General features: G+C 34.6%; 3 protein-coding genes and 1 long non-coding RNA gene across 4 annotated transcripts; 1 reads left to right on the top strand and 3 right to left on the bottom strand.

The window, feature by feature from the left end:
• Positions 1–3,678: 3,678 nt before the first annotated feature.
• On the bottom strand, positions 3,679–5,042 carry LOC108860181 (uncharacterized). The gene is made up of 4 exons (XR_001950609.2): positions 4,663–5,042; positions 4,426–4,475; positions 4,221–4,321; positions 3,679–4,130 (listed from the first exon to the last, which is right to left on the bottom strand). It is a non-coding gene; the product is annotated as an uncharacterized LOC108860181 (long non-coding RNA).
• Positions 5,043–6,599: 1,557 nt separating this feature from the next.
• Positions 6,600–8,718, top strand: LOC108857135 (E3 ubiquitin-protein ligase CHIP). Its single transcript, XM_018631071.2, has 8 exons — positions 6,600–6,876; positions 7,067–7,134; positions 7,232–7,295; positions 7,397–7,468; positions 7,721–7,854; positions 7,943–8,096; positions 8,194–8,304; positions 8,398–8,718. Exons 1-8 carry the CDS (start codon positions 6,760–6,762, stop codon positions 8,524–8,526), a joined length of 849 nt encoding a protein of 282 aa, XP_018486573.1. The 5' UTR covers positions 6,600–6,759; the 3' UTR covers positions 8,527–8,718.
• A 1,145-nt stretch (positions 8,719–9,863) lies between these two features.
• On the bottom strand, positions 9,864–11,929 carry LOC108863223 (U-box domain-containing protein 9). The gene is made up of 2 exons (XM_018637576.2): positions 11,478–11,929; positions 9,864–11,214 (listed from the first exon to the last, which is right to left on the bottom strand). The coding sequence occupies exons 1-2, from the start codon at positions 11,769–11,771 to the stop codon at positions 10,114–10,116; spliced, it is 1,395 nt and encodes a 464-aa protein (XP_018493078.1). The 5' UTR covers positions 11,772–11,929; the 3' UTR covers positions 9,864–10,113.
• Positions 11,930–25,434: 13,505 nt separating this feature from the next.
• Positions 25,435–26,626, bottom strand: LOC108857656 (uncharacterized). The gene has a single exon (XM_018631663.2). The coding sequence runs from the start codon at positions 26,475–26,477 to the stop codon at positions 25,572–25,574; it is 906 nt and encodes a 301-aa protein (XP_018487165.1). The 5' UTR covers positions 26,478–26,626; the 3' UTR covers positions 25,435–25,571.
• Positions 26,627–26,851: the final 225 nt, after the last annotated feature.

Here is a 26,851-nt window from a genome sequence, read left to right as displayed (position 1 = left end):
AAATTTTAAGTTTTCAAAATATAATTCGGATAATCAGATAAAATTTTGGTATTTTATGTCTCTCGATTAGATTTTGAGTAAAATTAATTATGAATATTTTTCAGGTATATAAATATTTGTAAGTTATTTTTCTTTTTATTTGGGTATCTTTTGGGGGACAAACACGACCCGAACTGAATTTGAACTAAATCCAAATCAATAAATTATAATTATTTTATTGGGTCTAATTATCTGAGACCCGAACTGATCTGGATCCGATATGACTGTAACTGAACCACAAAAAATTCTAGTTACCCTATTAAATTTAAATATCTAAGATTCAAAAGATCTGGATTTGATAACAAATGAGCTATAACTGGCGAGTAAGTAGATAGGATTTTGTATGTGAAATTCAGAAAATCGACAAAGGTGGACAATGTGAAAATAGGAAGTGAGAATATAACCTTTTATTATTAAAATTTATGTTAGTTAACTTGCAATGCGATTTGGAAATTTAAAAGGAGGTGTGTAGCAGTGTAGGACTGTCAATAATGTTGAACAAAAGGTATAATATAATTAGGTCATTTCATGTGGACTGGAAATAAGCCAAATTTCATTTCCTTGTTTGTTTTGTGTTTTCTGTTTCTTTCATAGTTGTTGGGCAACTTTGAATAAATATATCAATCCCCGTTTTCACCAATAGCTCTTGTATCTTATACTCCTTTCCATTTACTCTATCTATAATCATTATTTAATTAAATTATAGACCCCAGGTGATCACAATTGTCAATACCAAATGCTGCAAGATGTTCCGGGAATTCTCCTTAATTTAGTACATCTACGTGAGAAAGTCGATGTTGATAGTATAAGACAATTGAAATTTTCCTCTCTCTTTCCGAGTTTTCATAAGATGCAGACGAAAGATGAAGAAGACATAATTAAAAAGGCTGCTCGCATAAGCATATTATTGCATACTTGACGTTGCGTTTATACATCTAACATTCCCAATGTGTTTATGGTTCACGTGTCCGTGGAAAATATAATATTCTCCTCCTATTTATATATAGTATATTATTTATGAATATCTATCATAGGAGCCACAAACACAAAAAAATATATTTTGATTAGATATTTCTTCCATACTATGAAAACATTTTAACCTTCACCGAATCAGAAATTAACGCCACGCATATTTTGAAATGAATGTCGCTGTTTACCGTTTAATTCGACATTTATAATAAAACAGCCTTATTTGATCGTGCGATACTAAATTTTTTGTGTATCCTAGTTTTTTTTTTTGCTAAATGGTAAATATCATTAATGAAAATGAAGGTTTGGTTACAAGTTAAATTGAAACCACAATCTGCTGTTGAGCTGATTTGATCCTAGTTTTGGGCAGGATTATGTATCCTAGTTTTGGGCAGGATTATGGGAAGAGAAACAGTAGATAACAACAAGCAACAACCATCAACTAGACCTCATGAGAATACTAGACTATATATATCTACCTTACATAAAAGGACTCGACACCTAACTATACCAAAAGTACTAATAAATCCCATGCAGACAAGAGATTAAAGCAAATACGTAAGACAAAGGAAGTACCACAAGAAATGGGAAGAAGATGGGTTGAAAAAGGGCTAGAAGATATTGCACACACTCTAGTCCTTAGAGCATCTCCAATATATTACTCCAAATTTTACTTCAAAATGGTGCAACTCCAAAATAGAGTAAGGTTTTACTACAATGTATTACTCCATTTTTTATTCCAAAAATTGTTAATAATTGTTAATAATATCTTATATTTATAAAAGTTTATCAGTTAACCCCAACTATTTTATGTTTGCAAAAATGCCTTAAAATATAATTTATTTAAATTAAGCATTTATTATTAAAAGGTACAAGAAATTATAAAAATAAAATAAAACATAATATATATAAGTTGGTTCAATAATAAGCATTAGAATATTTTTCCACAAATGATCAACTAATGTATTTCGTAATAAAAATGAGTTTTTTTATCTTTAATATTTCTAAATTGAGTAAGAAATTTTTTGAAATCGGACATTTAAATCACTTATTTTATGTTATTTTTATTTTATACTAGTAGTTTTCCGGCGCTACGCGCCGGTTTCGGACGTTAGGTTGTTTACTGTAAACGTTATGGTTGTTCAAATTTGTAATTCGTGCTAAGCTGGTGTATACCAGAAGGGCATAGTGTTTTGAAAAATTCAGAACTCTTAGCTGATGATTTGTGTTAAGCTGGCTGTTGAAATGTTATTGGGAGGGCATGGTGGTTTGTAAGAATACTCGTTGGATTTTGTTTTACAATATATATATTTTTGGTTATTGCCATTGTTAAAATGATAAAGTATAAGAAATAAATATATAAATGAGGATAAATCTGTTACAATATTTTGGAAAATAAATCGAAAGTAAAGAATATAACAGAAGCAATATTGAAAATTAGAACCAAATAAACTCTTATATTATTACTTTTAGTTGAAGCAAGTATCATAGATAACTTTTTGGACAGACCAAACAACTTATTTCTGTATAAAATTTTGATTCTATATGTCTTACAACTCTTTGAAAGTTTATATTAAATTTCCAACGCTCCAGATTTGTATTGTTTTTAGATTGTAAATATTTATTGTAGAGACTAACATATTGTGCTGAATCAAATAACTCTATCATATGCCATATAATTAATTGTCATTGACATATAAACATTATGCTGCTATGAGGAGAAGTTTAAGCCTATGTATATGTTTTGTTCTGAAAACACTCATTGTATGTCTCAGACGTAATGAGTCTTTAAGTTGATGCTCGAGAAAATCTTATCATAAGGTTGTTGTATATTTGCAATGTTGTTAATGGATAGACCATCAAGGAGCATATTCTTGTAAACTCGTCGTACGGTCGTGTGCGGCTTATGCTAGAACCAGTATGATTCTTTGACAAACGATCGTTCAAGAAAATAGTGTTATGTGTGAAAAGTTCCACATTTATTTCTCATAGAGTTTTTTAAGGTGCGTAAAAAGTTTGTGATGCTATTTTGTTGTTTCTAAAAGTCTTTGTCGTAATGGTAATAACCTAATAGGTATGATAATTTTTATTGTTTTATTTGTTAGGTCTTGTGATTTTTTTTTTCAGACGGATTGTGTTAAACCTTATTTTCATTATGTAGTAATCACTATTTTACATCATTTTGTTAAGTATTTTAAAATTGAACTTGATGTTCAAAAACGGGAAAATGTAAGTGAGACAGAAGTTTTATTTTATTTTTGTTACATGGATCTGATGAATGATACGTTAAAAACTATTATCATAAATGGATTTTAATGAATTTCTAATACTTTTGAAGATATACTATGAATTATGTTATGTATTTTTACTAAATTGGTATTTGTTACTAATTTTTTTACCAAACACAAGTTCTAGTATTTGTGTAAATTAATGGTTTTATTTGTCATATTGTTATTTTGAACTGATTTTTGATTTTGTGAAAACTTTCCTGTTTATTCTTAGAGTTGATGTATTTTGATCAAACTAATAGAGTTGACTTTAATTGAGTTACTCAATTTGAGTATTGTCACTAACGTATTGTTTATTTGTTTTATATCTTGTGGGGATCAAAAAATTATCTCCGAGAGCACAAATCATTCTACTGTCACAGTTGCACAGCCAACTAAGCTATTTGATGCAATCCAAAGTTGCTCTTATGTGGTTTTTATAATATGTTTTACTCAATCAGCAACATGAATTTGCAATATATATAACAATAAGAGAGTAGGAAAAAATACAAATGATCACCTGCAATGTGATGACGTTGTGCAGAATCAAATCGATCTCTGACTTGAATGGTTATAATATCTTCCTAACTTTAACGTCCTTGTGCATCAGCAAGATCACAGAGACAATGCATTGTACAAAACTGAATGAGTTTTGACTGCTCTCCCTGTCTTGTTGGACTGATTGTTCCAGCACCGTTTTAGTGTTTTCGCTAACTACCAATCAGAGTCTTTCCATAACCTCTTCTGTGAGTTTGGAGTTCGGTTCAAACTTCAAACATAAAAAAGTAAGGTACTAAATAGTAGACACATATTGCATGTAGTGGAAAAAGGCTTGTCCTTATCTTCTGGTATACACTGGCAAGAAAAAAGATGTGTCAAATCCCAAAATATTAAAACATAAAACATTTTAGGATACCACAAACAAAAAAGGAAGTAATTGCTTACATTGACCATATCGATCAAATATACTGATAAGAATTCACTTAAGAGTTGTTACACTACTTTCTGAAAGTCTTGTAGATTCAGAGTCAAACGTGCAGATAATCCTGAGTATGCAACAACCATTAAAGTATTTGCCATGCTAATTAACTATATGATTTAGTCTTTGGATACAGGTGTGATTACTTTAGAAAAAAAATGCAAAACTTACTCTTTGTCTGACACAAACTTTTTCTAAAATCCAGAGGACAAGATCCACTCCTGACAAACATGAGCACACAAGGTTTGTAAGTTATTCATCACTCTCAATCTCGGAATCTGAAATTAACATAAAGACATAATAATAAAGTAAAGATATCATAAAGCATTGATCATCAAAAACTTTCAGATTTCAGACCAGAACTTCGTAGGACAATTCTAAAACATGCAATCAAGGTGATGAACTCACCATAGTTGGAATTGATGCTTGACGGAGATTGTTTTTAAAGATTTCGGAGCGGTGAAGCTGTTCATCGCAGTGAAGAAACATATTTATAGCCTTATAGGCGGAACTTGAATCGGTCACTTTCGATGATGCTTGGGCTGATTAAATGTGAAAGAGGGGGGAGGAGAGGTGGCAACGACGTTAATGCTTGGATTGATGTAGCATACTAACGAAAACCGATGGCGTTACACAGACGTTGATCGGATTTGGTGATATCCGAAGGGGTATGGTAACTCTGATCTCCAAAGTCAACTTGAAAGAAACCTTAAAAAGTCTGGGCCAGTCTGAAGAAAAAATCAAAAGCCCACTGAATAACACAATTACCAACCAGAAGCCCATTGCAATACAGAGAGAAGATATTGTGATGAGCATGTCCGGATACAGAACGAAGCGTTTAATTAAAAGGGTTGCCACGTGGCATTAATCCCCCTAGGAGAAAAAAAAGTCTATTTTATTAGTTAAGATTATTTATGTTGTTTAGTTATGTTATGCATTTTATGTCAAATTATTAAATAATGAAATATCTTATTTTTCATGTTATTTTATTATTTTAAAATATTATTTAAGTAAAAAATAAAAAACATTAAAAATTTAAAAGACCATTTCATAAATAAAAAAGTTCAACTCCAAAATGGAGTAATGTGTAAGATTACTCCATAAATAGAGTAACCCTAGCCATTATTCCATTTTAAAGTTGAAATAGAGTGAGATTGAAGAAAATTTTATTCTAAAATAATGTTTGGAGTGGAAAATAGAGTAGGGTTAGAGATGCCCTTAGAGTTGCCTTTGAAATCTCTTCTCTTTTTTATTAATATGTATCCAGGTCCAGGATTTAGAATATTCATATATTTGCCTCCAAATGTCTCTTGTTAAAACAAAAAAAGATGTTTTTTTCACTGATGCCCATGTAGGGCTGGGCATTTTATCCGTTAAATTTGATTCGATTCGTTATCCGTTGCTATTCGATTCGAAAATTCCGAATATCCGTAAGCTTTCGAAGCAAAGCAAATACTAAAATTCAATATCCGTCAAAATCGAAGCAAATCACAAATATTAAAATTTTGGGAAGCGAATATCCGATCCGATCCGTCAATATATAAATACATGTATATTTTGATTATATTTAAAGTTTTAAATGTATAAAATTATATAATTATTATTCTAATAAATTATTTGATAGATTCTATTCATATTATTACTTATATAAAAGTATTACATAAAAGGAAGAGAAAATATTTACGATAATTATAATTTTTTTTTAAGTTTTGTGTTATTATAATTTTAACTAAGTTTAAAAATTTACAAAATATGAAGATTCATTGCTTTTTTTAATTTTTATCTTTTATATCATGCAAAAAATATATTTTACAAAACAAATTTGTATCAAAATTTTAAGATTATTTGTATTAATCAAAACAAATGAGAGATCCGTAAGTATCCGCGAATATCCGCAAATATCTATTTATTTTCCGGATATCCGTTTTTCCGAATATCCGTATTTTTCCGAAGCAAAGCAAATCGAAAAATCAGATATCCGTAACATTCGAAGCAAATCATAAATACCTTCAAAAACCCGAATATCCGATCCGTGCCCAGGCCTATGCCCATGTGCTACTAATGAAACCTTGCTTTTAGTTCCAAAAAAAAAATACCAAGTGTTAGATCATGACTGGACGCATCCAACTTCAGATAACAAGAGAAATTTTACTGGTCGTCGCTGTATTTATTTATATAACCTGTTGATTTTCGTGCAACTTTACGTTCATTGTAAAGAACAAAGAACCGGTTTATCATTGGGAGTTGGAACTTGGGTCTAGTAGTAAATTAAACGAAGAAAGACGACGGCGTTTTAATCATCCAGTTTTTGCCCAAAAGTCTTCTCGGGCTGACCCAGTTAAAGTTAAATTAGGACCTTTGCGTTTCTCTCCTTCCTTCCTTCGAGGCTTCCGTCTCGTTCTCAGAGATTAGATTCTACGCAACGCGCCACCGGAGAGGAAGATTAGCGTGGACTAGGGAAATAAGAGAATCGATTCGTTTCCAATAATCGGATTGGCTTAGGAGATGGTGACAGGCGCGATCTCCGCCATGGCGGCGAAACAAGCCGAGCGGTTAAAGGAAGACGGCAACAATTGCTTCAAGAAGGAACGTTTCGGCGCCGCCATTGATGCTTATACAGAGGTACACGATCCTCCTCACTAACTCTTTTGTTCACTCCAATTCTATCATTTCGTCGTTTTAGGGTTTCGTTTTTTTAATTGGGCGTTATCCCTTAGGGTTTCGATTTTTACTTTGTAATTAAAGCGTAACTATATCCATATCCAAGCTTTAGATTTTTTCTTATAAATGGTTTGTTGTGATTTGTTAAAAGGCGATAACTTTGTCACCCAAGGTTCCTGTTTACTGGACTAATCGAGCTCTCTGCCACATGAAGCGAAAGTATGTATGTTTTTTAATTGCATCTGAATCACTTCTTATATGCCTGTAGATTTCATCTTGTTGTTTATGTTTTGTTTCCCTTGGCAATCAAATACAGGGATTGGACTAGGGTGGAAGAGGATTGTCGTAAAGCTATTCAGCTTGACCATGATTCTGTTAAGGTTTTGGTTCTTTTTGTTATATTCTAGACAGTTCTTGGCATTTGTTTTATCCTTTCGTCTCCTTCATATGGTGGTTGTACACTTGTGTTTCTCTGTGGCAGGCCCACTACATGCTAGGACTTGCTTTATTGCAGAGGGAAGATTATGCTGATGGAGTCAAAGCGTTGCAAAGGGTATGTATCCTCTTTTCTTTTGTAATAAGTTAATAGTGGAAATGATTTTTTTACGCCATTATATAAACCTTAGCAGTGTTGTTTCCAAGCTTTTAATAGAATGGAAGGGTTCAGTTGAGTCTCTATCCTTTTTTTTTTTTTAATGTTATTATGTGCATGACAATACCAAGGTTTAGAAAAAAAGTTGTTGAAATGATCAACTAACTACAGAACAATAGTTTTGATAACTTCATGTGCTACGTTTCCGTATAGGCTTTAGATTTTGGAAGAGGCGCAAATCCAACTGGATATATGGTAGAAGAGATATGGGAAGAGCTTTCTAAGGCAAAATACATGGAGTGGGAACTGCTTTCCGCTAGGCGCTCCTGGGAATTGAACAGTTTGAAGTAGGTTCTGCTCTCTTTACTTAATCCAGTTACAACCTGGAACTATGCTTAACTGTGGCTTTATGGTAAATATTCATGTTCCTCTTAGGGAAACCTGCGTGGCTGCTCTTAATCAACAACGTGCTTTAGATATGTCTCGAACAGAAGAGTCCTCGGAAGAAGACTATTCTTCCCATACTGAGCAGCTGAGATCTCTTGACCGAGTGTTTGAGAAAGCTGCAGAAGAGGACAAACCAACCGAGGTTCATTGAGTTTTCTTCAAAAGTTGTTTGTATTGATCCCTTCTTCTATTCAAATCTAAAGTCAATGCCATTCTGTGTCGGTTTATTTTTTTTGCAGGTGCCAGATTACTTGTGTTGCAACATTACTCTTGAGATATTCCGGGATCCTGTGATTTCTCCAAGTGGGGTTACATATGAAAGAGCAGCTATCCTTGAACATATTAACAAGGTTGGCATGTAGTATCAATCTCTCTCTCTCGTTTTCTCTTTTTACCTTGTTAACTCATGTTAAAAGTTTGGTCGTTTTAAACCCTCTTGGTAGGTGGGAAGGTTTGATCCTATAACGCGTGAGAAACTCGATCCATCCAAACTCGTTCCAAATCTGGCTATCAAAGAGGCAGTGGCTGCTTATCTAGACAAGCACGTTTGGGCTTACAAGATGGGTAGTTGATTCAAAATGTGGCTTGAACATACACACAATGAAGCGGAAGAGATATATCTAGTTTGAACAAAACAGACCGCCCGTTTTTACCTTTTCAGTTTCTCTGTGTTTTTTGCTTGCCCAGTGGGTTTAAGTGTAAGATACTCTTACCTTGTATATATATTTATATATATTGCACACAATGTTGGCTTTTGGGTTTAACCATGGGGGAGAGTCCAAACCAGAACCATAGTGTAGTTCCCCTACAATCTCATACCCCACACGTGGCAGAAAAATGTGATTAGTTATCAATTAACTCTGAGAAAGCAAAACTTGGATAAATTAATCTGATCACCCCCACCAAATAGTCATAATTATTGTTCTTATCAGCCAAATAGATGAAATGATGAGACTTATACAATTAAATTTTCAAAGTAATGAATGGGCTCTCGCTCAATTCTTCTGCCCTAGTAATCAGGCGGATATATTGGGGGTTCGACAGAGAGATAACAGAAAAAACTATTTTCCACATATATATGATTCCACTGTGGACACGTAAAGAGTAAAACCCACCATCGTGGATTCTTAGGATTCTTTCACTTCTTCTTTTATCTTTTTCTTTTGTCAGCACTTTTTCTTCTTGTATCCATACGTAGAATAAAGATCAACTTATTGTATCAAAAAATAAAGATCAGCTTATTGTAAACGTTACTTCTCGTGGATAAAAGGTTGGAAGAATCGAATTCTTTCTTTTTCTTGGCTTTTTCTGTGAAACAAACACAAAAGAGTGGTTTAGGATGATCCATATTCCCTCCTCTTCTTACCTATTTAATATTCCCATTTTTTTCCAGATCTATCCACCCCATAATTATTACGAATCACGAGTTGTGACTATGTCGTGCTTCAATCCTAACTTCCAAGCAATCTAACACACCCAAGTACATGTGATTTTATCATTGCTTTCATACTTGCCTTTTCAACTTTTATAATATTTTACATGTAATTCTGAAAACTCTGTACAATTTTGGTGTATTTCCTTAGTAAATTACGATGCAGTTGTACTTATATATAGATAATTATTAAAATGACTGCATTTTCTAATAAAAGAATGACATACGGCTAGAAAGATCACATTATATTACACACTACATGATAAATAATGAAAACTCGTGACTCTGTAATAAAACTCTATTTCCAGAGAGAGTGGAATAAATATTGATTTGTTTTCTAGTTTAGCGTGTTGTGAAGAAGACGACATGACAGCCTTTTTATGTAGTTTAATACCGTTGTCTTCATACAAAACAAAACAGAAAGCTACACTACACAGTAACACAGTTACTTCTTGACCAAACCATTTCGCTCATGAATAATGCCAACATAGGTTTTTTTATTATTAATTCCTCAGAAGAGAAAAACATCAAACGGAAAAAAACTATTCACACAGGTTTCTTCTACTTACAACCTCATATACGGAAAAACCATATATATATTATTCAAATCCTAAAGATAAGAATAATTTACAAAAATTCTGAAAACCAAATTTCAAAAAAAGAAAAGAAAAAGAGCATGGAGTGTATTTAGATAATTTACATTGCAGAATTGTAGAATCATATTCTCTCAAGCTGTGTGAGTAAGATTCATAGCTTTTCTCAGCCTATCCAAGATCCCATTTGCTTTCCTCTGCGCCCTAGAGGTTCCTTCACGCGCAAGCCTTGTTATCGTTCCATGACTACTCTCCTCTTCTTTGATCTCCTTCCACTTCGTCCTGTCGCTGAAACATATAGTATGCAGTATCACAATCGCGTTCTCTTTGTTACGTTTGCATTCGCTCTCTCTAGTTATCCTCAGCAGCCAAGTAACCCCACCGAGCTCACCAAGCTCCTCCACAGCCTTCCAGTGAGTAACGAGCATCGCTAGTATAGCTAAAAGCTCGTCCACATACAACCCATCCGAGATTTTCTTACTTAAAACCCTAACAGCACCGTCTTTGACCGCTCTGCTCCTGTTCTCATGAGCGATACAGAGAGTGAAGATCGCTGCGGCTACGTCTTTGATAGCTGATGGATTCCCTTCTTCTAAAAGATCGATAAGCGGTTTCAAGATCCCTGATTTGCCTATAAGCGCTTTGTTCGAATCGAGTGCGGAGAGAGTGAAGACCGTAGCAGCTGCATTGCTTCTGGTTGCCACAGTTCCACGCCTCAACGCATCGATCAGGAGAGGGATCACGTTAGGGTTTTCGCAGACGAGCTTCTTGTTGCTGTCGTCGTGTATTGATACGTTCAGCAGCGTTGTGATCACGTCTTCTTGAAGTTGCTCGTCTTGGTTCAAGGCAGACCCGTGTAACAGCAAGGGATTCACCAAGCGGTTGATTCCTTCCGAAGACTCGCCGAACAGGGCACGGAACTCGGTGCCTTTCTTGGTCAGACGTCTTAGCTCCTTGGCGGATGATTTTTGATCTTGAAGATTCGAAGACGAGGAGAGTTTACAGAGCAAGGAGTTGAATATCTCACGGTCTGATCTTGTCACGGCTTTCTCCTCGTCTACGAGACTAGATTGATACGTCGTCGTTTCTAACCCAACGGTCTCGCACCATTTAGTAATCATATCACGGATTAATAGATTGGGAGTTAAACCCGTGTGAGGCAGAACTTGTTGAGTCTTGGGACATGTCCTGTTCCCTGAACTCAACCACTTCTGTATGAATAACTTATCATATGTCTGCCCAAAAAAAAAAAAAAATTCAATTCAATTGTTGTCATTTATAATTCAAGCTAATGACTTTAAAATCCAGAATAATTTTCAAAGATTGTTCATATCCATCAATAATTCAATTCAATTTCCATTTATAATTCGATTTCCATTTATAATTTAATTTTCATTTATAATTCAATTTCCATTTCCAGGAAAGAATCTAGCAATAATAAATTTTTATTTTTTTGGTTCTTGCCGACAAAACCTAATAAGAATGTGACGTCACTGACCTGACCAGAAGCCAAAACGACGGGATCACGCATGAGTTCGTTAGACAGAGGACAACGAAACTCATCGGGACAAGACACGGTCTCGAGCATCTCCAGGGAAGAAGATTTCGCCATCTTCCTCATCGTCGCCTGTCTAAACGCGGACAGAGCCTCCTGCAACTGATCGATTGTCTGAACGCTCGGACCGTCCTCCTCTTCCTCGATGTTCGTCAGTAGTTTCTTCATCTCACGTTTCAGTTCCTTAGCTTTAGCGATCGCCGTCGGATCCGAATCGGACACACCGGTCTTCGCCATCTCCGTCGGATCCACCGCCCGATACTCACCAAACTTTTTTCTCGGATTATGTTGTTGAATTGTTCGAATTAAATTCTCTCATTTGATATTTTTGTGTGAGAGAGAGAAAGAGAGTAATAATAATAAATATATATGAGGAGGAGAAGGGAGAAGGAGGAGAAGTGTTGTAGTGTAGTGCCACTATAAAATTGTGGCCTGCACCGAAATGGAACACGTCATTATGTATTTCGAGTTATTATTAGTAATTAAAATTTTGAAAATTATTAAGAGTTTTGAATAATGTAGCACGTCGCGACTAAGGTGTCAAACTACAGCCGACACGAATAGTCTCTCATAAACTCACATTACACGTTATTTTTAGTTCTAACTTCTAATTATTCTTCGCTTTTTATTTCATTTTTTTGACAAAAAAATGACACAAATATTCAAGCATAGTCTTTAATATCTAACGTGGAGAGCATGAACAACGATGAAAATAGTTACCAGGGCTATGTGAGACGGATTCACATTTAATGTGATAAATCCTTTTGTTAAAAGCGTAGAGGGTTCAAACCATTTCATTAGAAGAATTCAAAATTTTCTTATTGTAAAATGAACAATTAAACGACTACATCATCCTAATTGGCTTTTTTTTGGCCTGATTTACATATTCTGTATGCTTTCTTGTGAAAGATTTTGTATCTTAATTTACGAAGTCCTGTTACACTTTAAAACCCCATAAAAAAGCCATATGTATATTGATGTTAAAATTCCTGGTACGCCTATCAGATTTTCTTTTCCCCACTCGTTATAGAAAATATATACTACAAAAATGTGCAAATTGTATGAATATGGAAGGTACTAAAATTATTAAAAGGAAAGACGGTGAAGGCGGCGAAGAAATTTAGAGATTGAGAGAATTTGGCATTTGGGAGGTGAGGTGTAGAAGAAGAGTCAAGTAGTGGGCCCATAGAGCTATTCCAACATGGCAACATGGGAACAGCTGTCTTTCCGCGTGGATTCTGTTGTACTCTTTCACTCTCTTACACTCTATTTCGTTTGACCTTTTTACCCCTGCTGTTTTTTTCCACCCACTGTGTAATAAAAATGTGAAAATAGAAAAGAAACGAGTTTTGTTATAGTTTTCATTGCGTGATTGGATGAATTAAGAACGTTGACTAAGACCGCTAAGGTCTTGAGGTTAACTTTTCTTTCTCACGATTTCATTCTGCACCTTTTTAATAACACTCTGTTACGGAACAAGATGATGCCTTCGGAAAAGCAAAGTCAAAACTTCCGCGAAACCAAAAACAACAGAGAATGTTTTTTACTACGATCGTTATATATTAGCACTTTTAAAAAATTTACTCCAATTAAAGAGCTTACTCTATAGCGTAAAATTTCGGTTTAGATAGTTTAAAAAAAATCGGTTTAGCTAACCATTTAATAACCGGTAAGAAGGTAGGTGATCAACGTCCGTGAAAAGAAAAAATCAAGGTTAGAACAGTGGTCAGTGATGTTTCAAACTAAAGCTCTTCTACTTAAATTAGAAACGTGTATGAATATATAATTAGATGTTTCAGAGGAGTGGGAACCTGACAAATCTTAGTTAAAGATGAAAGAAAGCTTGAATATTATTGATGATGAAGCCTTGGTATATATACCAAGTAAAGTAAAGTAACAATAGGAAATTATAAAACCAAAGCTATCTATGAAAACAAGATAAATATTATCTAAGATCGATTAGTATGATTTCCTAAATCAGTATGGAAATCATACTCCAATACCCCCCCTCAAGTTGGAGCATGAATATTGTTAATGCCTAACTTGAGAAGAAATGCATCAAACTCCTTCCGACCGAGAGCTTTGGTTAAGATATCAGCAAGTTGCTCCTGCGTTGGAACATGTATGGCTCGAACGACGCCCTTGACTATTTCATCACGAACAAACTGACAAATGATGCCCATGTGTTTTGTTTGCTCATGCAGAACCGGGTTAGCACTAATGTATAAGGCTGACTTATTGTCGCAATAGATGGTCATCGGGTCTTTATGTAGAATACCAAGTTCAGACAAAAGACCTTTGATCCAAATAAGCTCTTTAGTCAGTGCATTCATTGCTCGGAACTCCGCTTCTGTAGACGAAAGTGAAACAACATCTTGTTTCCTTGTTTTCCAACATATTGGCGAAGAACCAAACTGTACAATCCAACCAGTTAGCGAACGACGACTTGTCTTGCAGGCTCCCCAATCTGCGTCACACCAACCGGTCAAGTGAAGCGTAGAGTTAGCGCGAAATAGAATTCCCTGCCCGATGGTCCCTTTCAAGTAACGAACGACTTTAATTGCTGCAAGCCAATGCTCTTCTCTTGGTGCCTGCATAAACTGAGAGAGCATGTGAACCGAGTATGCTAGATCAGGTCTAGTTGCAAGAAGATAAATCAGTCGTCTGGTGAGTCGTCGATATCTGATGGGATCAGGAAGTAAATCACTCTGATCACGTCCTAATGTATGGTTTTGATCCATTGGCGAGCCAGCCGGTTTGCACCCGAGAAGCCCACACTCGGTAACAATATCCAAAGTATACTTGCGTTGGCAGAGATAAATTCCTTGAGGACCACGTGCAACTTCTAATCCGAGAAAATATTTGAGAGGACCCAGATCCTTCATATAGAAACAGGTGGAGAGATAAGCCTTGAATGTGTCGATTGCTGGTGTGGAGTCACCGGAGATGATTAAGTCATCGACATAGACAAGGATTCGTAGTGTAACTCCTTTCGATGAATAGACAAACAGAGAATGATCCGAATATGTCTGTGAGAATCCATACTTGAGAAGAGCTTCAACTAATTTTGCAAACCAACATCTAGGTGCTTGCTTAAGACCATATAAAGATTTCCGAAGTCGACAAACACGATTATCATTTGGATGAGAGAACCCGGGAGGAAGTTTCATGTAGACTTCTTCTTGAAGATCACCATGAAGAAACGCGTTGTGTACATCCATCTGATGAATCTCATGATTTAACTTAGCCGCAACATCCAAAAACATACGAACTGTTATCATCTTTGCGACGGGAGAAAACGTCTCTGTATAGTCGAGTCCTTCTGTCTGGTTATTCCCTAAAACCACCAAGCGAGCTTTATATCGCTCAATAGTTCCATCAGAACGAAACTTGATCGTATATACCCACTTGCAACCTAGAGCTTTCTTATTTGGTGGTAAGTCTTGAAGATCCCAAGTATGGTTTCTTTCAAGAGCTTCAATCTCAGCTCTCATAGCTTCTCGCCACACTTTATCTTTCATTGCTTGTTTAAAATACTTGGGCTCGATATTGATTGATAGAGCAATAATATAGCTGCGATGCTTAGTAGAAATACGGTCATAAATTAGATAATCTGATAAAGGATAAGACGAACCTGAGGATGGTAATGGAATGGAAGACGGGAGAGAAGAAGAGGAAGAAGAGGGGATTGCAGTGATTGAGTTAATGACGAACTCTCGAAGTCGTGTAGATTGTTTGTGTGTACGATGTCCGCGACCTAACTGTTCTGGTTCTGTCGTAGAGGTATCATCAATGGGTTCTGTGTCTGCAACGACCTCTGAGACATCCTCTGTTTCTGTAACAACTTCTGAGACATCCTCTGTTTCTGTAACATCTTCTGAGACATCCTCTGTTTCTGGGTTCATTGAAGCTGATAATAGTGGTGAGATAACATGCTCAACGTTTTCTGCATCGATTGGTGAGGATGGCAAAGTATCTGGAAGCTGATTCTTCATTGATGATGGCTGATCAAAATATGGAAACACGTTCTCTTGGAACTCAACGTCACGAGAGATGAAAACTGTTTCGTCATCTAAGTCGTAAAGTCTCCATCCTTTCGTCCCTGATGGGTATCCAAGGAGAACACATCGTCTGCTTCGAGAGACAAATTTATCTCCCTTTGTGTTTTTATTGTGAGCATAAGCGAGACAACCTATTACTCGTAGATGAGATACAGTTGGAGGTGTGCCATGTAAGACTTCATATGGCGTTTTGTTCTTAAGTAACGAGGATGGTGTGCGGTTGATGATATGACCAGCTGCTAAGACACATTCTCCCCAGAATTCTATTGGCAGATTCGCTTGAAACCGTAAGGTACGAGCCACATTCAGAATATGCCGATGTTTGCGCTCAGCTCGTCCATTTTGTTGTGGTGTGTGGACACACGAGGTTTCATGAATCACGCCTCTTTCCTTTAGGAACGATGTGAGACACATAAACTCTGTCCCGTTATCACTCCGTATTGTTTTAACCTTTACAGAAAATTGCCTTTCGGTTAGAGCTAGGAAGTCCTTGAGCTGTTGTGCCACCATCGTTTTATTAGGAAGCAGATAGAGCCATATAGCTCGTGAATGATCATCAACGATTGTTAGGAAGTAACGAGAACCACAAAGTGCTGTTGTTCTATATGGTCCCCAAAGATCGCAATGTATTAAATCAAAAATTTCTTTTGCATTATGAAAACTATCAGGAAAACTTTGCCGAGTTTGTTTTGCACGAAAACAGACATCACAAGATTTTAGAAGACTAATATCGTTTGGAGAAGGTGAGACTATGCCGGTAATCTTAGAAGATGGATGTCCAAGACGCTGGTGCCATAACACTGAATCTTCTGAAACAGTTGTCTGGAGTGACGTCATAGACTCAATCCCACGAAACCGGTACAATCCCTCTCCCTCTCTTTCACCCGCTCCAATCAGCATCCTCGAGGTACGGTCCTGTAAAATCATCAGTTTATCAGTAATTTGTCCAACCAAAAAATTATCTGTAACTAGTTGGCCGAAAGAGATGAGGTTAATATGAAATCCCGCCACATAGTACACATTCTGCATGTGTAACTTCGGCGTGAGTTTAACTGATCCTTGCTTAGAAGCAAATGCTTCCGACCCCGCAGGTAATAAGACCGGGATGGGAGTGATGTCGTGTGTCTGCTCCATTGTATCAAGTTGACCTGTCATATGATGTGTAGCTCCAGTATCTAAAATCCATACACACTCGTTTTTCTTACCCTCTAGACGATCATTGTTTGTGCCTTTGTTGATTAATTTTTGAACTATGCTCCATTGTTCGTCGGTTATGCCACTGAGTCCTTGTCGATCAGCATCGGTGATGATGACGTTTGCCTGTAATCTGGTGGTATTTTTAGCCATTGTAGCCGTATTAGCTGCATGAGTAACGCCACCTTTGACTGGTTCAGCCTGCTTATTTGTTGATCGAACAGGGGCCCTTGGTTTTTGGCTTCCTTCCCACCAGTCGGGATAGCCAATAACCGTGAAGCATCCAGAGGCTTCATGTCCTGTTCTGCCACAAACAGTACACTGTCGAGTAGGATCTTTGTTTATAGGTCGAGATGTATTTGGCTTTGATGATTGCTGTCGAGCTTGAGAAGAGAACCCCATGACGGGTTTTTCTTGAGTAATAGTAGATCGTATTATTTCATTCTGGGAAACAGTTTGGTAGACACTATCTAGGTCAGGTAGAGGTGTAATTGCGCAAATCTGTGAACGAATTACCCCATGGGTAGCATCGTCTAGACCGGACAAGAAATCATGAACTCTGAGTGTCTCTGTTTCTTGATCTCTCGCCGAGTTTAGATCGCATTCACACTTCCCGCAACTACACTGCTTTGAGTTCATACAGTCAGCAATACTGTCCCAAATTTTTGTTAGACGTCCGAAATATTCATCAACTGGAGATCCGTTTTGTTTGCAATTTGCCAAAGCGTTCCGCAGTTGTTGTAGTCGAGCTCCGCTCTTGACTGAGTATCGCTTCTTGATGATGTCCCATAGTTCCTTCGCGATCTCTCGAGTCGAAATAGATGATTTGATCTTGGGTTCAATAGTTTGTTTTATCCACCCTACTATTAGATGATTGTTTGCCGTCCAATCTTCTAGATAAGGTGAATCGGCTGCCGGTTTGGGTAGACTGCCGTCAAGAAAGCCATACTTCTTTCGTGAACTAATTGCCATTCGAAAGTTTATAGCCCATTCATCGTAATTCAATCCGTTAAGAAGTGGTTGAGAGATCACTGCTCCGGGATTGTCATTCGATGATAAATCATATGGTGAGATTCTCTTGTATTTGAATTCTTCTGTCGCAGGAGTAATAGACATTGTTGATGATGAAGTTTGATGATGAAGTTTGATATTCAGAGATCACGAGAGGATGAATGTGTTGTTTTTGCGATTTTGCAAAGGCAACGAGATGATGAAGATGTTTAGATGTTTGGATGTATGGATGTTTTTAGGTTTGTTTAGGCTCTGATACCATGACAAATCTTAGTTAAAGATGAAAGAAAGCTTGAATATTATTGATGATAAAGCCTTGGTATATATACCAAGTAAAGTAAAGTAACAATAGGAAATTATAAAACCAAAGCTATCTATGAAAACAAGATAAATATTATCTAAGATCGATTAGTATGATTTCCTAAATCAGTATGGAAATCATACTCCAATAGAACCACTCATCTCCAAACACAGAGAATCTAACAAGTGCCTAGTTGGAGTGCTGGTCATAAATCACCACTTAGCCCACGTGTCACTATCCAGTGCCCCTGTCATCTTCGTACTGTCTTCTTTTTCCTGCTTGCGGATCCACCTTTGCTTTCTGACATTATTATTTTTGTTTTATTTGCGAGAGATAACAAGTTAAGAACGCTCTTATCTAGAACAATGTTTGGTAACGAAGTAACTGAATCTCTTGCACACAGGAACAAAAAAGTTTATGAATGTCTGTGTAGCTATTTGTACAACTATTGATTCTATACTGTACAATTAGCTTTGTATCATGCGTATAATATAAATCTATAAGATGAGGTTTTAACCATTTTATACAGTAGAAATTCTGGACAATTGTGATTGTTGGCATATAATGGAATGTAAGTCATGATGAACAAGTGTAAAATATACTGATAATAATATTGTACATATGATATAAAAAGACACATACTGTTTATGTGAACATTGTATTTACATTTTTAGATGTCTTAATCTTGTTTCATGTGGCAAAATATTTGTACTTTTTGACATATATTTGTAGTCTTCTATTCTTGAACTCCGATAGTTCCTCGCCATTGTCGGGGGAATGTTGATATTCCGTATGAGTTGAACAATCAACGAGTTCATAATGATTGAAGAAGATTCAATAGGAAGCGGCCGTGTAAAATTTAGATAGTTAAATGTCAAGATCTACAGTTGATTTAGATACTAATATTGAATGCACGTCGTTACTGATGGGTATTCAATATTCTCTTTTCTGTTAAAATATTCATATTGTATTTGAGGGTCTTAAACACGATCACGACGAGAAGTTTAAACAAAGCTCATATTTGACCGGTGTGTTAGTGATGTAAGTCCATTTATACTTCAAAATCCGAAAATCTTATAGATTGTTGTCACTTAAGAGAGAAAACTGAAAAGCTACATCAATATAGAAGACCATTAACTGGATTTGGAAGTACTTGGAAACCAATTGAAGTGTTGTAAGATATAAGACAAGGCTAATAATTGTGAGAAAATTCAATATCATTGTCATACTATTATGTTATGTGGAACATACATAAAGGAGGCCCATTTGACACGTGCTTTTCTTTGTCAACAACCCATATGTTTTTGTTATGTTTCCTCCTCATTTTACAACCAACCTATACAACTTTATGCTATCAGTTCGTTCGTTACAATATTTTTTGAAATACAATTTAATTCTTATTTATGAATTAATTCTAAAAAAAGTTTGCCATGGTGTTTTTTTTAAACCCTATATGATGATCTGGTCCGTTCCGAAAAGAACGCATTTAGTACTATAAAGTGAACTAATCCAAAAGCATACCACACTATTTTACCTGAATTTGAAATATCTTTCAATTAATGGTAAAGGAGTGGACCGATCATCTGTTATATCATACCAGATAAATTATTTCGGTCTAAACCAAACCAAACTGATTAAATAGCGATGATTTAGTTCCAGAGGGAAACGAAACCAGAAACCAGGTTGTTAACATAGTTCATATAATTGAGTAAACTTACCTTCGTTAATTAGCATATTCTTTACAAAGATGGTATCCCTCTTGCTTGTATAACATATAAATGATAACTGGTTTCAAACTTGTCGTAGATAATTACGTTTACATGATTGTCATATGAAAGCCCGGTAGAGAGTGAACAAATCACATTCGAATGTTTACGATCCAAATCTGACAAACAACCATGTTGAAAGAAGACTAAGATATATGCATCTATCTGATATTGGAGAATATCTTTTTTTTGGGCAACTCATATTGGAGAATATCTATTTCTTCTTTGTTGATCCATTTACGAAGAAAACGTAAATATTCATACAAACGATATCCGTGTAGTCTGTGTGATTAGAAAGCCCTAAATGGAATATAAAACAGGCCTGTTTGCTAGTTGAAGCAAACCTATAAACTGTTCCCATGTTTAGTGAGAACCCACATGACTCCTTCAAGTGATTTGAAGACAAATTAAAAACCACCACTTTTTTTTTGCAACAATACACACAACCATTGATCAGATATTTAATTAGAGCATGCATGTGTATGTTTCGTATATAATTAAACATGAATCTATCTCCTCATGGCCTTTTTCAAGTGGAATTTTTAATTATTCATCCTCATGGCCTTATTCCTCCCCAAAACCATTTTCGTATAATTCTAATTTGTTTTATTTTTCGTATATAATATTTTTGTTTGTTTTAAATTAAATAAATGAGCTAATAAACTGTATAGTTTACATAAGAACTTACACCGAAATGTTTAAACAAGGGTATGAAAATTTGCTCCTAAATATTTAAACTTTGAAAGTTCAAAAACTTTGCATACACAGAGCCATTTTCCTATAATTACAATATGTTTTACTTTAACTCAGTATATCATATTATCAATATCTTAGCTAAGGAAATAGCAAAAGACAAATGTATATTTCTTAGCTATTAATTTCTCTGTTTCATTTTACTAAAGTTCTAAAAAAATAGTTTTATTTTTATTTAAATGGTATTTTAAAAATTTTACACAAATTTTGATGTTATCTAGTGTTTTTGGCTATTTGTATTATATTATATGATTTTTTATTGATTGAATTATTTTTAATTAGTACAAAAAAGTTTATAACAATTTTTAGGAGGTGTGTAAATACCTTAAACACTAACTAATTAGAAACAGGAGTACTAAATTTATATGATTTCCTCTAGGCTGAAATTTACATATGTTATGTTACAAAAAAATCGACATATTTATATAGCCACATACCAATGAACTATTTTATAGACTGTTAAGAATGAAAATTCAATTAGTACTTACTAGTTGTAACTTTTTTGAACATTATTGCTACTTATTTTTTGCAACGAGTGACTGTACCATATTGTAATTGGTTCTGGCTGGCTTGTATAAGTGTTGAGTGCAACTGTTTTAACATTGACTAGATCGCTCGCACGGATATTAATTTTCAGTTTTAGTTTTTATTTATTTATACTAAATAGTATATTTTTAATATTTGATCGTTTTATATTGACTAAGGTAGGGGTGATATTTGGGTATCCATTCGAATTCGGTTAAAATTTATTCAAGTTTGAGATTGTCGAGTTTAAATATTCTAACTTTATTCGGGTATTTATAAACTTTGGTTCCAGTTTGATACAGATCTTTGAGGGTTATCAAACCCGCTTAAATTATTTTAAATTTTCAAAATTTATATATCTTTAAATATCCCTAAATCTAAAAAAATATAACATGAAATTTGAGTAATGTAAGCCAAATACCTAAATTAAAAATTAAAATAGGTTTAACTTGAATATTTGGATGAAGAATAAATATATATATATTTTAAATATTTTTGGTGTTTTGATTATTATTTATCTACTTTAGATATTTACTTTTGACTATTTTTTATATTTCAAATATTTTAAACAACTTAAAATAGCTTATATCTTGGATATTAACTCGAAAAATAGCTAACATATTAAAGTATATAAATATGATTTAAATACATTCGAATATCCGAAATATTTCGTTCGGATAAAGTTGGTTATGGTTCTCTAGATACCAAAATGGTAAATCCGTTTGGATATTATCTAGTTTCGGTTCAAATTTAGTAATACTTTTTTCGTTCAGATTTGTTAAATGAAGGATTGATATTATAATTCCATGAATGTTTGTCCAATAAAAATGTATTTTTTTTTAATTTGACATTGATTTAATTGAGAATTAATGAAATATATTAATTCAAATTTAGTTTTAGAAAACACATTAATGTAAGTGGAAAAGACAAAACATTAAAATATGAAGTATTATTTAATTGTGTATTTAATTCAAATTTAATTTTGGAAAACAAATTAATCAAAATAGAAAAGATAAAATATTAAAATAGAAAGTATTATTTAATGTCAGTGACATGAAAATGTAAATAACACTAAAAACCTAAGATGCATTTTAAAACTGTACTTCTATTTTAATAATAGAGACTAGAACTTGACCCGCCCGACCGGGCGGGTATTTATTCTATTTTTCATTTTTTGTTTATATTAAATGATGAATTTTTAATATCTACACATAAATCTAGATTGAAAATTAATTTTTGCAGTTATAATAAAAATTAAAATTAAAAGCTTAATGAAATATTCTGATATAAAATTTTAATTTCTTAATTAAAATAATATAGAGGTGGGTCATATTTTTTTCCAATTCCAAAATTTCAGCATCCCAAATAAAATAAATTTATAAATACATAAAATATATAAACATATTTGAAACTATATATAATTTCTATCAAAATAAATTTGTTAAAGAAAAATAATTTTAGTGTTGTTGTTGTTTATTTAAATAGCTTGATCCGTGACGGTATATATATAATATATATATATATTTATAAATTAAAATGTATTACATCATTATTAATAGATCATTTTAAAACATAACAATTTTATTTATTACTTTGAATGATTATATTTTGTGATTCTGATCGTCTATTATATCACAGTGTATCATATAAGGAATCCAATATCTATAACTAAATAGATTTATATTATGAAACCACTATGCTAATAATATATGAATAAATTATTTATATTTTATTTATATGTTATATAAATTGATTATGATGTGTGATCTTTTATTTTATTATTTATAATAATAAATATTTAAAATATTTATTATGTTGAAACAAAGTATATTGGGAAATCTATTTTCATAGAGATTTGATCAAGAAATTTTATATTTAAATTAAAAAAATAAATTAAATGCTTAAATCTATTATTTAAATTAGGAAAAGACAAGCATATTTAAATATAGGTTTAATAAAGACAACTATGATTAAGGAAAATGCATTTATAAATCAGAAAAGACAACTATAAAGAAGGAAAATTAATTTATTGCTTTAGTGGCATTCTAATGTAAATAACTTCAAAACTTAGGGGTATTTTCAAAGTGTACTTCTGTTTTAATAAAATAGATTATTTAGAAGAAAAATATACTCCATATTTTGTTAGCATAGGACAGTTATATGTATAACCATCGCTCTTCCGTTTGTTTCTCAGTAGAATCATTAGAATTAAATAAAGGAGATCAAGAAAAAATAGTAAAAGAAGGCAAGCCGAATCGAAGAGACAACTGGGAAAAAAAAAATAAGAACAGACAACTGGAAAATAAAAAACGTGGAGAGGTGAAGACCCCACAGCTTGACTGCCCCTTCCTTTATTGGGCCACTTCGAATTCTCTATCCTTCTCCAAAGGCCATTTCTTTTATTTTATATTCCTTTTTTTTTCCTTTATTCGTCTTTTTCCTTTTTTCTGGCCACACACACAACCTAACGTATGTATTCTTTTTTTTTTTCTAACGTATGTATTCTGATGTTTATATGTTTTTAAAAGGTAGATAACCGAGAAGAATGTATACTTATATTCTTTATTTTTACGTAAAAAATGTAATTACATCATTGATTATGGAAATATCAGAAAATTTTAAGTAGAACGTATAACTAAATGTCTATACATGCATGGTAGAATGTTTCTATGACAATGTTTATCATCCATCATAGTTTGTTTCTGTTGTAAGAGCACATCTAATGGTGATATTTTTAGAGTATCTAATCATTTAAAGAAAAACAAAAAATAAAAAGAAAATAGGAAAAGAGGAGAGAGGCATTAGAAAAAAATTCAAAACACATATATTTGAATACTCTTTACAAATAATATGCACATATGTCACCTTACAAATAAACATAACATTTTAATTTATTTAAATAAATAAATTTTGATAAATTATTAGTTTTATTTGGAGTAGAATTCCACTTTAGATTTCCAACCAATAAGATTGCTCTATAATTACTTAAACCCACACATTGTTACCATTCTCCAAGAAATCCCAAAAACCTGCAGATATGAACATCATCCTAGATCTTAGGTATCTATTCGCCACTGAGTGAGTCTCAATTCATTTTATACCGCTGACCTTACTGTATCATTTGCTTCTTTGAGAAATCACAACGATGGGCAAAGTTATATCTCAATTCTCAAGCTAATTTTTTTTTTTTGGGTGGTGGGTGGGGGGGGGGGGGAACACTTTTTTCAAACTATGAAACTTGACTGGAAAATAATTTTTAAATCAGAGGATAGATAAAGTCTAAAATGATCAAATGTTACATAGAAGTTTGGAAGGACTATTATTTTGACACAAAACAAAATCCCTAAAACGACTTAAACACAAAACAAATCCATATTTTATTTATCGTGACACCAGAATTGTCAAATATAGGGAATGGTTAATCGGTTGATATACACTTTGCAAATGTATCAAAGAAAAAAGTTTCTCCAACATGTATCAACGTGATATTATATCAACATGTGAATATGTAATAGTTTAACGTAATATATATAAAAATTAGTTCTCTGCGGCGTTTGAAAGTTTGACTAGCTAGGCCAATAAACATTAATTATTATCATGGAGTAGAATGAGATCAATTACGACCAAACTACATGGAATGACTCGTTCTGCTCATGAGTCGTGTGATCTTTTAGACCTCCAAAAATCTTTCTCGGGAAGTATATACAATTCGATTTGCAGCATCACACATGATTTATTAATGCATAAGTGGACCATCAGAGTATTTTAAAATTGTATTAACGATGGATATAAATCGCAATAATATCGGGATATAAGGGTTAGGTCAGTCGCCGTGGGCAATAAAAATGTGGTCTGAAAAAGAAAAACCGAATATTCGCATTAATATAAAAATATAGATAAACCTTATCTTATTCCACGTGCTCCAATTTTTATCCTACTTTTGTTTGATCTTCTCTGGCTTTTATCAGGTGTGGTCGATACTACACGACAGACCCATGCACCTAGACCTGAACGTGACTTTCTTCACGCCAAATCACATTCATTGTACGCGATAACTACGTTACGTGTCCTGGCCACGTTGACACATAATTAATAAAATATATTATCCTCTAAATCAATAGATCTGTCTTTTCACTGAACTACATCCAGTTCCGACTCTCGTCCAGTTAAAAAGTTAAAAACCTTATCTGAGGTCCTGTCGCATTTGATAATTGCTTGTATAACATTTGTGATTTCTTTTTTCCGCGTATAAGTCTTTTGCTTCTACGTAAAATCTGGATTTTTCCGGCTTTCATCTACTTGTTTTATCACACATTCTTTTAATTAATTTCAGACGAGAAATTTTAATTTTAAACAATGAATTATTATTCTCTAGGATTAAGGAAAATTACGACCTAAAACAAGACACGTGGCTATATTCTTTAAATTATCGAGTCCGCACAAACAGACGGTCACCGACGGCGTTATCGAAACCAACGGCACGACACATGACAGTGTTAACGGCGGGAGACGAAGGCGTTGAGTTAACGGTGCGTTTGTAAGAACCAAGCCACCGCGTCTGCATATAACGGTTTTTCCTCCACGGCGGAAGCGTTAGCCCGCGGCTCCTAAGCGACAGCCTCGCCGCGTCGCACACGAGACGCAAGATCCGCTTGAGGTCATCCCCATGCCCGACGAAAACCGCCGGTAGCGACTGGAGCACGCGCGAGTACTGCGCCGTCGGTCTTGCGATCTGAAACCGCGACGCGAAATCCAGATCCACGATGTAACGCACGGTGGTCTGAGACGAGGCGGGTGCGTACACGACGTCGATGAACTCGTGGTTCCCGGCGGTGAGTGCGCCGGAGGTTTTCCATTTGGTTTTGCAGATGGCCGCATTGTGTCCAAGCTCTCTAAGAAGAGACATGAGCTTGCGTCGCAAAACGGCACGCTGTTCTTGATCGGATCCCAGAGACGACAGCATTTCCATACCCCTCGCGACGTGAAACAGCACTGCTCTCCCGTAGCTGTCTTCCCTGAGAGAGTTCCTCAGGATCTTCGCGATATCGTCGGCGAAATCAGGGAGCTCGACTCGCTCCGAGTCCGAATCATCCGAGTCCGATTCCGAGTCGGTTTCGCACCAGCGCGGCTCCTCGTTAACGTTATTTTGGTTATTAGATTCGTCTTCCAAGAACCCTTGGACCAGATCGGAAAGACAAGGGGAATCGTCTTCGTAGTCGTCGATACCGTCGCCTGTGTGTTCGCTGCCGCTGCTGAAGCTGCACCCGACGAGACGAGCCCTAGCCTCGTCGGCTAGTGGGTCAGTGACACGTTTTGCTCTTGAGAAACCCATTTCTCACTAAACCTCTTAATGTGTTACTAAACTCACTAGGGTTTGAAGAAGAGATAGACGGAGGAGGAGGGGTATCTTTATAAGGGGAGAGAACTAGAACGAGAATAAGCGTGAAGAGGATTAGGAGTTGGGCTCCGAATATTCGAAGAGGAGCTAGAGTTATTTATACAAGTAAAGTTAGACTATGGTACGTATTATATATAAAGAATGAGACATTTAATTTAAATATATGAGGTCCACCTTTAAAAATCCACCTAGAAGAAGTTGTAATGTTCCTGTTTTAATAAGATAGATAGTGTAATTTTATTATATAGTTGGATTTGATCTAATAATTTACTTTATAATAGAGTATTAGAGTTACATTATAATAGAGT

This window comes from Raphanus sativus, chromosome 5 (genome assembly GCF_000801105.2).
Source record: "Raphanus sativus cultivar WK10039 chromosome 5, ASM80110v3, whole genome shotgun sequence".
Taxonomy (NCBI): Eukaryota; Viridiplantae; Streptophyta; class Magnoliopsida; order Brassicales; family Brassicaceae; genus Raphanus; species Raphanus sativus.
Note: the sequence above shows the minus strand (reverse complement) of the source record. Positions and strands in the feature narration are given on the sequence as shown.

Excerpts from the sequence above, each read along its gene's own strand:
- LOC108857135 (XM_018631071.2), top strand. The coding sequence starts at position 6,760 with ATGGTGACAGGCGCGATCTCCGCCATGGCGGCGAAACAAGCCGAGCGG. Across the intron at positions 7,296-7,396 it reads TTGACCATGATTCTGTTAAG|GCCCACTACATGCTAGGACT; the intron begins GTTTTGGTTCTT and ends TCTCTGTGGCAG. Across the intron at positions 7,469-7,720 it reads GAGTCAAAGCGTTGCAAAGG|GCTTTAGATTTTGGAAGAGG; the intron begins GTATGTATCCTC and ends GTTTCCGTATAG.
- LOC108863223 (XM_018637576.2), bottom strand. The coding sequence starts at position 11,771 with ATGGCGAAGACCGGTGTGTCCGATTCGGATCCGACGGCGATCGCTAAA. Across the intron at positions 11,215-11,477 it reads TCGTTTTGGCTTCTGGTCAG|ACATATGATAAGTTATTCAT; the intron begins GTCAGTGACGTC and ends TTTTTTGGGCAG.
- LOC108857656 (XM_018631663.2), bottom strand. The coding sequence starts at position 26,477 with ATGGGTTTCTCAAGAGCAAAACGTGTCACTGACCCACTAGCCGACGAG.